Source organism: Xiphophorus hellerii, chromosome 6 (assembly GCF_003331165.1).
Source record: "Xiphophorus hellerii strain 12219 chromosome 6, Xiphophorus_hellerii-4.1, whole genome shotgun sequence".
In the NCBI taxonomy this organism is placed as follows: Eukaryota; Metazoa; Chordata; class Actinopteri; order Cyprinodontiformes; family Poeciliidae; genus Xiphophorus; species Xiphophorus hellerii.
In genome coordinates, this window is record NC_045677.1 from 15,681,597 (window position 1) to 15,697,392 (window position 15,796).

The 15,796-nt window shown below is 37.0% G+C and overlaps 1 protein-coding gene across 7 annotated transcripts in view; it reads left to right on the top strand.

Annotated features, from left to right (window-relative positions):
* Nucleotides 1-2,163: 2,163 nt before the first annotated feature.
* Nucleotides 2,164-15,796, top strand: part of kmt2cb (lysine (K)-specific methyltransferase 2Cb) — a 76,810-nt gene continuing 63,177 nt past the window's right edge. For 5 of the 7 annotated variants that reach the window (XM_032564714.1, XM_032564717.1, XM_032564719.1 and 2 more), the window contains exons 1-2: nucleotides 2,164-2,924; nucleotides 13,807-14,001. In XM_032564714.1, coding sequence (XP_032420605.1) covers nucleotides 13,808-14,001 — 194 coding nt within the window. In that variant the 5' untranslated portion in view covers nucleotides 2,164-2,924; nucleotide 13,807. The remainder of the gene's footprint in view (nucleotides 2,925-13,806; nucleotides 14,002-15,796) is intronic. The other 2 variants (XM_032564721.1, XM_032564720.1) reach the window with 1 other exon arrangement.

Consider the following 15,796-nt stretch of genomic DNA (forward strand, 5'->3'; position numbering starts at 1 on the left):
AACCAATTAACCTTACAGTCATGTTTTTGGGCCATAGGAGGAAGCTGGAGAAAACCCACGTATTCACAGGGAGAACATGCAAACTCCATGCAGAAAGACCCCAGGCTGGGAATCGAATCCAGGACCTGCTTGCTGCAAGGCAACAGTGTTACCAACTGTTCTTGCTAATTGTATTTAATCTATAGTTGAAGAAGCTAGTGAAATAATGTTATTTATTTATTTACTTGCATTTATTATAAAAGTTATAAAGGTGTACATGTCTACCTGAACTTTTTCATATTTTGAAAATATGATAAACTTGCCAGTTGCCCCAAGCTCCAATATATTTGAGTATTTTCATAATGTGACTGTAGTGGAAAATCTTAAGACTACTACATGATTATGAGTAAAACAATGCATAACAGTATAATGATACTTGTGTAATGCACGTGCTCATGAAGCTACTTCTCGGGCCTTGCTATTTCAATAAAGTTATTAAATTGTTTCTTCTATGCACCCTCATGACGTGCTTGACTCCCCTAGTGAAAGAAGATACGTGTGTTTGCTATCTGTTCTGTAAACCAAGTAGATTATCAAACTATGTGAATGGAATGAAACTCTCCCTATAAAACTGTAAGCTGTGTTCTGCTCGAGGCTCTTTCTCCTGACTGCGATCAGTGAGCAGAGACTTCGAACGCTGCAAAGCCTTCGAATAAATACTGATTAAGAATATATTTTTTCTTTGGTTCTTTGGGTTTTGAAACAGTATTTCCTCACTCTTTGTTAAAGAAAAAAATCCACAACATGACCAATGCAAAGTAGTGTACAATTTTGAAGAAAAAAAGCTGTTTCTTTCTTTTTACTGAAAAGTTTGTCGTGCATTGTAAAATGTAAGTCTGAACTTTGACTTGGTCATTGTAACACAGAAGTATGCTTTGATCAACTACACGATTGTAGCTTTGGCTATGCATTGACGGTTCTGGTCCTATGAAAAGGTGAACCTCAAACACAGTCTCAAGTATTTCACTGCCTGTAAAATTCTGCAAATGTTTTTCTTTCGGGATTACCTTGTGCTGTCTCCATACATCCTCTCTAACTCTGACCACCTTCCTTGTCCATTCTGAAAAAAATCTATCTCCACAGCATGATGTTCAGGGACATGTACAGTGGTAATTTTCTGCCACTCATATCGTGAGTGTTCTTGTAAGGCATCAGTTTGCACTTTTTTTTTTTACCAAGGCAAAATCTTTTGAAAAGTTGAGTGGAATGATTCTATGAAGCACTGCGCCTGAAGATGTTATTCAACTACCTTGTATTACCCAGTAGGGGGAGCTCTTAGTTTGGCCAAAAGATGCCTAAGCTCAACGCTAAAACAAATTGTGTATTTTTGTATTTATAATATTCTTTTCTTCTGGCGTGACTCAAAAAAGAGGTATGTGAGGTTGTGAGGAGCCCATAAAAAGAGTAAAATGAACGTAAATAAACAACACCCTCCGCTCTTGCTCATATTATGTGCAGCTGAAAGCCAACCCCTGGGGACTTTTACGAAAGTTAACCCCTGCATGTACAGAATATACAGCCTATATATGTCTGCCTGGTTGCAAGCTACCTTTACTTGCAATGCAATGCCTGCTGTGTATGTGCGTGTATGTGTATGTGTAAGTGTGTGAATGGGGGTTGGGTGTGTAGAGGGGACAGAGAGGAAGAAAAGGCACAAGGGAGCAAGCTGAACCCCAATTTGTTCGTGATTTAAACGTCCATGTTTGTCGCGACAAAAACAGCCCCTTCGTGTTTTATTGTAATCACCAATGCCGACAGTTGGATTCACTTCTGGCAGCTGCTGCTGGAATATTTTTGCATGAGCTGGAGCGTTAACTATTCGGAGTCCAGTTCCAATAAGAGTGAAATCCACAATCCGTCTTTTCATGTTTTCCCATGCCATTATTTTATTTACTAAATGCCCATATCACTCCGCAGGGTCAGAGAGTATTTTGAAGAAATTGTGAAACGGTCTGCTTCCTATTATTTGCTGTCTCGTCTTATCGATAGATGAATACATTTGCTAAATATTTTAAATGCGTATTTTTTGACCATTTAAATCGATCTAAAAATAATCGTCCGGTGTAGTTCTGCTTGGACGAGGTGGGTCTATTTTGTTGGGAGCCTAGGGAGGCTGTGCTTCGGTGCCACTTATCATTAGATATGGCCACCGTTATAGAGTACACCGAAGCGTCATCTTCAACTTGGTTTTGTCATGTTTATTGCTGATATTTCTACTCGGTCCGTGTGGCAGACTGAGTGTCATTTTTAGGGAAGCCAATGTTTGTTTTTGCACATTTTTGGAGCCGGTTGTTACTGCGTGGCAGGCTGGTTACGAGAGTCTTCTAACTGGCCGCTTGGTCCCGCAGCTTGTCGCAGCTGAAGAAAATAGAACCAGTTGCCAAGCCAGCGGTCCGTACCCAACATTTGCTTCAGCCGCAGCCATACTTTCCCCGAGGATTCGCATTTGAAGTTTACGGGAAGCTGGCTCATAGGGCAGCCTGAATTTCGGATTTGAGGGCGTTTTGTATGTTGGTGGAGAAATTGCTGCTGGCCGTAGACTTGGGTGGCTAACAGCAACTAGCTGTATTATAACCCGAACTCGACAGCTGTCATTGGAGAAAGGAAAGTGATCCCCCGCAAATGAGCGAGCCAGCGAAGTGCTTTTCCTTTGGATTTACATCAGCTGCTTTTCCATCAAATGGGCAAAGTTGGGAATACCATTGCAACGCTGGGATATAATGATATGTGCTGTGCATTTTTGAGAACTGCAGTGTTGTTTCATTGGAGAGAGGCTAGCTAGCTCCATTAGCTCGCTAGCTTGCTGGCAAATAAAAGTACGACGTTTCATCCCCCCAGTATTTTGGGACATGAAGAGGATAATTCTCTGTCCATAGGACTGGAAGGTAAGATGTAATCTGAACTTTCTTTCCTATCGCTGTTGGCTTGATTTCTGTAATGAATTTTACCTTTTTGAAGTGAGTCTGAGCCAACATCATCATCCTCCAGTCTGATGGAGGGGAGGAGGGGGGATTTGTCGCCGCCTCGGCTTTTCATGACTCAGACTATTGAACGGAACGTTAAATGGAAAGGTTCATTGGTGCTATATAAACCGAAAATGGGGGTTTATTCCGTTTCACACAGTGTAATACATGAACAACCACACACAACAATCCCAAGTTGTCTAAGAGAAGTAGAAATCAGATTTAGCGTCGTTGTGTAATGTAGCATTTTCACTTTTAGAGGGGCATTGTAGTTCTTTGGAACAGTTCCGTTCCATTGAATAGACCGAGCCTTTGTGTGCTGGGCACAATTCCGGATCATTGCCTTGTTTTCGATTGGTCGTTGATTATATGAAAAAAAGTTACATGTTGTGTTTCCCGTCCTATTCAGAGATAAAGAAAAACGCGTTGGTATGAAATGTTTTGTTGTGGGTTGTAGTTCGGATGAGTTGGTGAACTATCTTCATCCACTGGTAACCTGTTTGCTCCTTTAGCCTCTTTTCAGAGTTGTCTTCCTGAAGCTAAATCCAATCAGCTGTGTATGGGCGGCTAAGACATGGTGGATCAGTTTATACTTTTGCAATTTTAGTTAAATTTGGTCGATGTCAGTGTCTGTTTAGTCTGTATGACCGAGGAAAGGCGACAGAGTTCCCACACAACAGGCTAGCTCTAGCTGTAGTTAGCTCCTGTGCAGCTGCTTTGTGCCCAAGATGTGGGTTAACAAAAGCTAACGTTAGCATGTTTTAATTTGCACCCCTGCTGCCCATAACCGCTCAAAAAAAAAAGCTATGCATTGCATGTCCCACCAGTGCATGTCGGAATGTTCACATCTAGTGTTGTTTTTTTGTCTAGACTTGCACTCGAAAATATCTGTAATCCTACCATTTTTGAGAACTGTCTCCATACAGTGCCTCGCCGGGTAGTAACCACCTGTTTCTTAAAACATGTCCATGTCAATAATTTTGTAATATGCATATTATACCATAGCAAATCTCAGGTAAAAATATTTCGTAGAGTTTGGCCACTGGTCTAGGCGAGTAGTAGAGGCAAATCCAGCTGTGAAAGATGCTTTGGCTGTGTAATAATTGCTCTTTCAACACTTCTCATTATTATGACGTGATGTCAATAAAAATTTGTTTTCTCTAATGTTTAGTTCTGCGTGATTTTGTCCCATTCATCCGTTTATAATCTCATTTCATATCCACATATTGTCATTTCATCAATTTTCTACATTGTCTTAATTATTGAATGCCTATAAGTGCATATCAGCAAATACGAATATACTTGAAAAGTTAATTTGTTCTAGTAATTCTATTAAAAAAGAAACTGGTATGTTACACGCAGACTATTTTAACCATTTATTTATATTAGGTTTGATTATAAAGGCTTAAAGCTAATTAAACCTCAAAATTATAGCTACTCAGAATACTGGAATATTAAAATCAATTTAAAAAAATGTCTTTAATACAAAAATGTTATGTCATAGCCTACGTAATCATGCGGAAGACTGCTGACCCAACAGTTGTCCAGCTCACTTTCACTGACACCATGTCTATAGATGGTAAGCCACAAAAGATAATTGCCAAAGAAGTTGTCTGTTCAGAGTGCTGTATTTTATATTTTATTGTATACTAGCTTATTGGAAAGTTAAATTGAAGAGAAAAAGTTTGGTAGAAAATATTGCACAACCTTGAGACAGAAGTTTTGGAGAGGTTCAGCCAGCACACGCCAACATTTTCAGGACGTATCCTACATTCCAATCAAGAAATTGTTGCATTCAGCTTCAGAAAGAGTCTTATCTGAACGAAGGAGAAAAAGACCTGAGTTGTTGCAAAGTGGCCCAAAGTCATTCTTTTCAGATGAAAATAAAGAGCAATTTTTTATTATAATTTCAGTTGAAATTCGTGATCCCAGAGTCTGAAGGAAGGGAGGCTCAGAATCCATTTTGCCTGAGGTCCAGTGTATAGTTTTTAAACTCTGTGATGATTTGGTGATCTGCTGGTGTTGAAGAAGTGCTAGCTGACATTAAAGAATGCTGGGCTTCCTTAAAACTTCAGCAGAGCTGTAGATTGACACTAATCTTCCATATTAAAGTTTCCAGAGAAATTACATTTTTGTTAGCTGTAAAACACAATGAAAAATATCTGAAACGTATTCATTTTAGTGGTCATAAAAATATTCAAATCCCACGTATAATGTAACTTGCCTATATTCAGTACTTTTCCTGAGCACCTTTTATGATATGCAATTTCCATTTATTTTGGTTCTGATTTCTGTTGGGTTAGTCGACACTTATGAAATATGACAGATTATAATCCCATATCTAACCAAAATAGCTCCAAGTGGCCTCAAGCTACTAGAGAATATTTATTGCTGTCAGATAATTACTTTTCCATTATGTAGATTGTAGAAAATCGCTTGAAATCCTTAGTTGTCGAAGTGGGTACAAAAAGGACCCCTGTGTTGTACAAACTCGTGTACAGGTGGTATGGAGCGTCCCGTTTTAGACTGCTACATTTAATACCCCCACAAAAAGTTGGGTATAAAACAATCAAAATGCATCTGTATGAAATAGCTAAAGGGCAAATGACCTGTACCTTGAAATATTTTTGCCATTGATGTAGAAATGAGACTGTAATTAAATGACTGCTTTTGGTAAAAGTACCAGTTTTATAATAATGCGTTATTTAAACAGAAATCTATAACATCAAATGAGTTTTCAAGTGCTTATTGTGCTGGATAGTAGTAGAGTTGCAGAGCTATAAATGGTTGGGTTATTAATGTGGCTAGCTCTTCCGGTAGCCAGCAAACCAACCATCTTGTATGAAAATGGCATTCCATTAAAGGAAGGTGATGGGTGTCCCTCTATTTGTTTCTACAACTTCACTGTTTCTTTCATAGCTGTGCAGCAACAGGTGGGGCAAGGGTAGCACTGTTATTCCATTCTCCACATAGTGAAAACTCCGATCACCCCTATATTTGTTAAAAAAAGACTAAACCATTGGAACAATATCTTCAAAATACTTAAGGCATTTAAATCGTACCTCTTTTAAAACCTTTGTGTACTTTTGTAATTGTAATGCATCAATTCACAACACTTTTTGCCACAGCACCTTCAGATGCCTTAAAGTAAAAAAAGGGATAAAAAAAGGGAGTCTTGTCAGAATAAAGTTTAAAACAGTGATGAAAATTGAGCTTTAAGTTTTCTTTCAAAATAGTACAAAATAGTAGCAAAGATTGAATTTGTTGTGGTTTCACCATTATGAGAAAAATATTTTTTGTGGCAGTAGCCCTTTATTGTTCGCGTTGTTTTGGAAACAGACCCCATTTTTCACAAAATGATTTGGTGGACAGTAGCAGTCAAATTTGTACACATTTCTCCTGTCTGACTTGTGTGTATTGGTTGCTTATTCTTTATATTTATATATTTACAATGCACAAATACTTTAATCTGGAGATATTACATTTTCATAGTTCATGTAGCATTTTTCTTCTGTGTACTTTCTGTCTCCAGCAATGACATCAGAGAATGCATCACAGCTGATGTGTTTAAATAGTGAAACATTTAAATAAAATATTGCTTTATGACTCAACCTAAAACTTTGGTCTTTTTTATATGTAATTGCTCTTTAGTAAAAACAATCTTGTTTGGTATGTGCTAGTTATTGGATCAACTTTCGTAAAAAGAATAAAATTTTTTGAGAAAATGTGGTTTGGCAGAAGTTTGAAGCACATTGTTGTATTAAAAGGATGATAATATGCAAAGACCAGTATTTTTTTTAAATGTGTTCTTTTTGTTATTTTTTTGGTTAACCCTGGAAATGGTTCCAAGTACTTTGATTAAACCATGTTCACAGTAAACAAAAAAGTCAAAATATTCAGTCAGCTCTGTCCTTGGGCATTTAACAGCTAATAAAGCATTTTTGTAACTAGTTGCACTATGTCCTTTGGTGATCTGAAAAATGAATAAATGGTTTCAATAAAGATATTTGAGAAAATTTACAATACTGTGCTGTGCAATAAAGAACATGTTACTCTGTAGTGATTCTGTTTGCACCCAGAAGGTCGGTCTTGTAATCAGGTTTTTTTGAAACCACCTTCATTTCAGTGCAGGCAACTTTGTTTTTTTTCCCCCATTTTATTGCACTGACTGTATCTTTGGCAACATATTGAATCGGGCCTCAGATCGTTTTTAGCAAACTAGTAGGGAAGCTGTACTTCAACAAAATTAGTTGCATTTAAAACATTTCAGATAAATCTTTATATTAAGTAATTCAATTCTGTAAGTAAAATGTATGTATTTACTACACACAGTGATATGATAGTCCTATAAAGAGATAAAACAGTATCTCTATTTTCACATGCCGTCCTCACCTTGAGGTGCCATCATTATTTTGTGGACCAGTCTCTCCTGTAGCAGACTTACCCTTACCTTTCCCCACCCAACATTATGCTACTTATGAAAAATAAATAATGCTAAATAAATAGCACTTTTACTTTAACTCGTCAGTTTCTGTGGCAAAATAAGAAATGTCTGGTGTGGACATGAGACTCCACCAGGCCGACTACATGACAAAGTAAACATGAATTCCAGACGATTCCATTTCAGAGTCGTTTCTGTATATCTTATTATATTTGGGACATAAAGTAACACTGCCTTAGCAACAGTGTTACGTTTATAATGTTAATGCTTTAGAAAATTTTATTTTAGGCCAAGTTTGGCTTTATTAATGTCAAAAGTAATATTAGTTTGGACTACAGCACAGATTGACAAGATTACATTGTCTGTTTTGTAAAATGAATTGAATGTACCGTACTCAAAACCTAAATGTGTAGTTTAATTCCATGAATCTATAGCACCAAATTCTATCTTACAGAACTTCTACTGTAAGTACTGTAAGATAGCAGTACTTATGAGCAGTACATATGATCAGAATATGATCCTGATCATATTCAGTTATGGAATTAGTTTTACTTTAAAATTAATGTTAACTAATCTAATTCTAACATTGTCCATATAGTTGCATTCTGATCCAGTTATCTACAGTGCAAATTTTTTTAACGTTTTTTTTTTTTTTTTTTCCTCAGCCGGCCTTTATTTGAGAGTGGTTAGACAGGAAAGGCTAATGGTAATGAGAGAGGGGGAAGACATGTGGCAAAGGTCATCAGGCCGAGACTCAAATCTTTGTCGTCTGTGTCGAGGACTAAGGCCTCCATATTTGGGTTGTACTTTACTCCTGTGCCTCCACAGCACCCCGATAGTGTAATTTGATCCTAATTATGTAATGGTAAAATTTAAAGTCAACTGATCATAAAGTGCCAATTGGTGCAAAGTTGACTTTGGTCAGTATGTCCTTTAGCTGCCTGAACTTTCTTTTATAAACTTCTGCTCTGGCTACTTTTGTTGACCTCTCTAAGACAAGAGGTCAACCAACATAATTTTGTCTCTTAAGCGTTTCACACATGATGCCAGGATGCGTCATACACTTGGCCTAATTTGAAAGGTGATTTCTGAAAATTGATATTCCTCAAAGTGTAATGTCCTTTTTTAAGAAAGCCATTGTGCGCATCACTGTAAACTTACAATTTAGATTATAGTAACAAACAAATGCAAACATAAGGTTAAAATATATGGGAGAATAATAGTGTATTAAAAAACCCCAACTTCATCAGAAAACTCAGAATTCTGACTTTAATCTCAGAATTCTGACTTTAATCTCAGAATTCTGACTTTAATCTCAGAATTCTGACTTTCTGGCTTTAATCTCGGAATTCTGTCTTTAAAGTCAGAATTCTTTTTTTTTCGGTGGCCCTAATCCTCTTCCGTACATATGGGACTTTATAGCAAACTGACTGAACAACTGGGCTCCAAACTTATCAACAGTCTCTTGTGAAACACAGGTTAATGTCGACTAATGTAACATTGCATACTCCTGAAATGCACATTTTCATTTTAAATGTTCTTTAAATAGCTAAAATAAGTATTAAACATTCGAAGCTGCCCATTTTTTTTCATGCTGAACAAAACTTTGTTGCATTACCAACCTTCAAGACATTAGCCTCATTCATATTTCAGAATAATAAAAAAGTCAGCTGAAGACTGCATGCAGATGAACATACACTTATTATTTAAGCATGATTAAAATTAAGTAGGTTTAAGAAATTTCTTCTGTTTGGTTGGTTGGTTTTTAAAGGTCACACAGGCCTGGCCATCATTGCTGCCTGTGGGATGTTTGAAGACTTAGGACAAATTTGCTACAGAATAACTAATTGCATATCATGGACCTACAGTATATCTGAATGTCACTATATAAACAGCTCTGGTAATCATCACAAAAATCATGTGAATTATTTTGAATAGTACATATTTCTAATACAGTATACATTTACTCAAAGTGTTTGAAATGCCAGTTTTTTAAACCTTACATGTTCTATAAATCATTTGAAAACTCACTATTTATGATATAGAGTAGATTTCAAGGGAAAAGACAGAAATAAAAAGAATAACATGGGTAATGAAATATTTGTTGAACTGTTAAGTCCCAGACTTTCACTCTTCGAGTCTTGAGCTGTAAGTACCGTAATAGTAAAATGTTTTTAGCCTAATCAAAAAAAAAATAAAAATCATCTCCTAGTATGGTTTTAGCTCATATGCATTCTTTATTTAAAGGTTGCAAAGCATCAAAAATAATTGTATTGTACAGTAAAAGTTACTAAAAATGTATACTGCATTACGTAAATATTATGGCATTGTGAAAGCAGCCATCAAGAATTTAAAAAGTAGAGAAAATAATAGTGACATAAAGAGACATTCTAAAAACTCAAATGTGTCCTGCAGAAAAGCTATTTTTCTAGATTGGGAATTTTAGAGAAATTAAAAAGAAAGCACTAAAGGATTAGCAAGAAGTTCTGACTATGTGGTTGATTGTGGTTGACAGCGCTTAGATCCACCTCCTGGCTCTGATTGGTTGATTCCAGTTAGCACTGGGAGAAAGCAGAGAAGCTAGATTTTTCACAGATTTTCTATCTCATACCATACTACCACAAGGTCACATGGTGACGGTTTCCAAAATATGTAAATGTTACATACTCCATCTTTAAGAGCATAAAGTTGATCCATTTCCCAAAAGTCTGTTTCTACTGTGCACATTGTCAGTTGAAGCACCAGAAACCTCTAACAAAACATTAATAACAAGCAGAAGGCCTGAGTATCAACCATCATGTGCAGTCTGCTGCCTCCTTCTCTACCACCTGCTATATGTGACACTTTATAATTAACAACTGGAATGTAAATTTAAGCAAGTACTGTTTTATTAACATTACATGATTGCAAATATGGTGAAATAAGCAGTAATTGCATATATCAAAGTACATGCTGAAGTACAGCAGTAGTTTTTTTTCTGTTCAAGTGCTGGTGTTAAACAAGAAGAAATGTATATTTGCACATTTAGATTTTTATTTATTTTTTAACCCCTCCAGGGGGTCTTTTGTGGGCTCTAGTGTCCCTTATATGATAGTAGGCTGACAGGAAACGGGGAAGGAGAGGGGGGAAGACATGCGGCAAATGTCGTCGGGTCCAGGAGTCGAACCCGCGACTGCCGCGTCGAGGACTCAAGGCCTCCAAATACGGGTCGCGCTAACCCCTACGCCACCACGGCACGCCCCCACATTTAGATTTTATGGATCTGTCTTACACTTCTGCAGGTTTGCCTCCAAAATACGTTTTTACAGAAATCTGTTCAGTACACTGACTGTATTAGATGGCTGTTGTTCCCTCCGTATATTACCCAGCCACACTAGTTGACATTCGATGCTTAGTAACAGAGAATTTGCTCGTCTTCCTGGGATGTAATTAAAACTTCTGTATACTGTTTTATCACACTTGTTTTTACGCCCTTGAATCCAACAATCTCCAACCATTGCGGTCCTCTTATGTGCGACCAATGAGGTGGAGAGCTACTTCCGTACTATCAAGATGGCGACAGAGCACCCGGATGTAGGAGTGACATATTGTGGGAACTGTCTATTCCAAATGGTGTGGCACAAAAACACTGAACATCACTGGAAGTGCACCAAGCCCACAGTAAAATATTGTGGTAGCATGTCATCTTTTGGGATCACCTTTGTTTAGGTAGATCTTGATTATTTATATAAAGCAGAAGTTGAACATTGATTTTATTTTGCATCATCTTGCGGGCCAAACATGAGCCAAATTCAACAGCGAAATTGCTTCATGAGAGGACATTTGAAGGTTTTAATTGCCTCGTTAAAATTCAGAAGTAAATCTGACCGGAGATCTGTGAGGTCACCTAAAGAGCTGTAGGTAAGAAATGTAAATAACTGTATAGATCAGAGAAACTAATTGCTTCAAGGGTCACCATAAATGTTCAAAATGTTGTCTAATCTGCATATGGATGTTTAAATTAGTGTAATTTTGTCTGCCTTTGGGAAGGGATACCCCACATATACACTTTAATCTTAAAATTCAAGCATGTACATCCATTCACTTGATAGATTTTACTATAAAAAGAAAAAAAAAGATGCACATCCTATGATTTAGCAGCTTATGGAATCAACTTTATGATCTTCACTTTCACATTCTTGTTGAAGTTTCCATTGTCAAGCCCATTTGTCTCGACAGTGTTGCCTCAGTTCATTGAGTTTGTTTATTCACAGCCTCCTGGACATCCAGTCACAGCATTCCTGTCTGGTTTAGTCCTGGACTTTGACTGGACCACTGCAACACCTTGGTTATTTTCTTTTTTCACTCCTATTGTTATAGATTTGATGCTATTTTTAGAGTCAGAATCTTGTTGCGTGACCCTTTTTAGGCAAGGTTATGTTGTTGAACAGATAATTGTCACTGAGGTGTAGAATACATGCAGGAACTGGTTCACCGTTCTTTGGTTTTAGGGATAAATGCATTTCCACCAACTGGGAAAAGTCCCTTCATGTTTTGATGGTCTTAAAACTACTACCTTTTAATTAATAAACCCTCGGAATGTTTTTTTTTTGTTTGTTTGTTTTATAGCCAATGTTTGTTACATTTCATAGTTGAATTAAAACAAAGTTTGCATGCATTAGTTATAATATGTTATAGCTCTTGGATATTAAACCAGAAATGGCTAGACCAGATTCCTCAGAAAATAAGAAATTGTTATACAGCAAACTAGGAGGTATTATTAATTTATCCAAGTAAAAAAAAAAACTGAGATTAAAATCTATTAAATATATTAGCAAGACCTCGTTTAATGAGGAATCAACGCTGAAACTTAAACAATATAGTAATAGTCTAATTGGTGCAGCTTGTTCTCTGTGGTGAAGCTTTTATATTTTGGTTTTTTTACTACTGCTAGCTTTATGTGTATAGGTTTTCAGATGTTTTAATCTAGATAAATATTTATTAAGTCAAAAAGCGCGACATACTGAAAGCGAAGAGTGGTTTTGGACAACGGAGAAGATCATTGGGACTCCACTCCCCGCCATCCAGAACATTGCACACAGATGCTGCTTAGCCAGAGCTCACCAGATCCTCTCCGATTCCACCCACCCTCTCCTTGGTTTGTTCATCTAGTTGGCATCTGGCAGGAGTTTCCGCAGCATCCGCTGTAGAACAGCCAGACTCAGAAATAGGTACCTCCCATTGGCCATCATATTGCTCAACACCAATAATTTCCCCGACTAAGACGGTCTGACAAAGCTACGTTATACACATTTAGCAATGCATTGTTTGTATGTATTTATAGGCACACCTGTGATTTTTCTGGGGTTTTTTCTCAAGGGTCACCATAAATGACCCTTGAGACCCATTTCGTTGCCAATTTCACTATTGTCTTTCTGCAACAGCAATAAAATAAGTCTGTCTCTGACATCTGTTTAAAAATAATTTTATCTATAGTTTTTTCAAAGAATCAAAAAGGTAAAACAGAACTGCTTTTAGGTTTGCCATTCACCCTTCTTGTTATCTACCTTTAGTTTTACACTCACTCACAGCCTGAAGGAACCACAAACATGTCTCAACATGCATCATGCCGTTTTTTCTAAAAACCTTCATACACCTGTGCTTACTGTGACTTTTATTTTCACAAGAATTGAAAAAAGTTTGGTTCCTCCAACTGTAAGAACATCCACCCCAAATATTGTTGTTACTGTGAGCCTGAATTACTTCTGTAATTTTCACTTGTCAGGCCAGGGATCTGTTGGAGCTGATGAAGCCTAAAATTGTCAGATTTTAGTTGCCAGCTGGTGCATCTCTAGTAAAATGATGTTGCAGTGGTGATGAAAACTGCCTAATTATGTTGACTTTTACACAATGTCTTTTAATGCCAATCATTTACACTCTACCATTATGCTTAAGTGCATCTACTTTAAGGCCTTAATTGCATGTTTGAGATTAGTGTAAAAGCATGAACCAAATCTAATGTTTTACGACATTCATTAAAAAGTATTCACAGTTTTTTGCATCCTCAAAGTAACATTAAAATTTCTGGTGGTGAAAAATTATACAGAGGTAATGCTACCTGGTTCGTTGGCTTTTGGGGTATTGTGTGGTATGTATTTTCCACACAGTGCCAAAAACATTGCTTTGCTTTAGTATATTGAGGCTTGTATGAATAGATCTGTGTGAATAGATTTATCTTGTCTTGCTATTTTCTTACATACTATTTGAAATTCCAGTGATTTTCAAGTAGTATATTTAGACCTAAGTAGAATTAGGTCTAATTATATAGTATGTTAGCTTCCACTTTCCAATTTTTAAAACCAACTTTACTTCTTATTGTTTCAGAATGTCATCAGAGGATAAAACTGTGGAGACCTCTGACCAGGGACCCTCGCCGTCATCCAGCAGCGTAGGGACCACGTCCACAGGAAGTCCTGCCAATGCAGACAAGCGACCACGTGGCAGGCCGCGCAAGGATGCTGCTGCGGCCGCCGTCCTACCACAACTACCACCCCTATCAACTGCTAAAAGCAAGAAAAAGTAGGTGTCTATTGTACTACCAGTGTTCAAAGAAGTAACTTTATGTTTAGATCCTCTTAAGAAATGGCTTTCTCATCAAAATGATGGAGCCGCTGTGTCAAATGGAAAAGGAGTTTACCAGTAGTGTCAATTTTGTTCAGTTGGTGGTTAATTTTGGTTGCATGCCTGGAAGTCTCCCAATTAGTGTGGATAAAGTATTGTTGGAATAGATTCTAGTTCAGATTGACCTATGTTTTATATAGCTATGTAGTTACTCTCATTTTTTCCCTTTCCTGTTTCCTATTGGAAATAATAATAGAGATAATAGAGGAAATTTTCTTCTGGACAATGTTTTCCATTAAGTCTTGGTTAACCTTTTTTGACAGATATGCAGCACTTCAAATTTCAGGCTTGATCTGACAATAAAGATATATCGTATTGCACTTATGGGTTGCATAAGTTTGTAATGGGATAAAATAGGTAGCTTTGGAAGAAGCTTTCAAAAATTCATATCGATCTTTGGCAGGTCAACACATTTTGACACACTCTGGATATGCTTGTGATATGAATTTTGAAAGCAAATATACTTTACTGCAGAAAATGTGAAGCTTTTTCTGTGATTGGATGATTTGAATGGTATCAAGAATGTGTAAATATGAGTTCATAAAACTTTATGTGAAAAGTTGTAGCTCCTTTATTTCCAGTAATTCCAGTTTAAATGCTTTTCATGGGGTACTGGTAGGGTGTTATGTCTCAGTCTGACTATCATAGCGCACACTATGGACTAGGACTGCTCTGTAAAATGATGCTGTCTAGCTTCTTAACTCCTAAGTCTGTCCTCTCAATCAATCTTAATACCCTGTTCCCAATGGATTGCTTAATCTGTAAGCATGCAGATGATGTGTCAATGGCTAGTGGAAAGACAACTTTAAACAGAGTTAAATTGCTTGATCTTGATCATCTGAAAATAAATTGTCATTCAGCAAATATGTACTTGCTTCAGTTCCATTTTTAATGATCACTGTTGCTATCTTAGTTGGAGGCACATTCAGTTCAATGTTCACGTCTGTCCAACCTTCCATTGTCTAAACCTTGTGGTCATGTGGAGCATTAGATTTTGATCTTATCTCAAAGCCATTTATCTGCAGTTAGGAAACTCACGTCACATTTTAAAATGTACAATATGTAACAAGGAGGATGTTGGATATTGTTCTCATAAACCTGGTTGTTGGAAATTACTCGATTTGCCCACGCTTCATCTGCTGACCGGTCCATTTCAGAGCAGCATGATCCTGGTCTGGTTTTCCAGGCAGCACTGTGCTTGCTGGGACTACTTACCACAGCATTATTTTCACCTTTTTTTTTCTCTCCCTGTGGTGGGACTGTGGGGAGGGTGGGGGGGATTTGTGCACGATATAGGATTGAGCCCTAGTCCTGAGTGTTTTTCAGTGAAATAACTGGCAGTCTGAACACTGAAATCTGATGCTTCCAGTGTAGTTACATATAATTACAGCTGAATGTTGTGTGGGAGACTATGTAAAAATATAAAAATATAACCACAGTTTACTACGTTATGGCATACTGTACTGTTTTTTTTTTTTTTCTTTTATGTGGCAAAATTTGTATTGAGTTAATTTGCAATTAAAATCCATGCAGATTACATCCGATAAAAACTAAGGAGGATTTGTGAGCGGTGTGCAAAATGGAAAAACACAGAGGCTATATTAAAAAGATGGCAATTTAATCCATAAATATTTGGACATATATACACAATTATAGCATCAAATGTTAAGATCTAGAAGATCATGATTTTTCA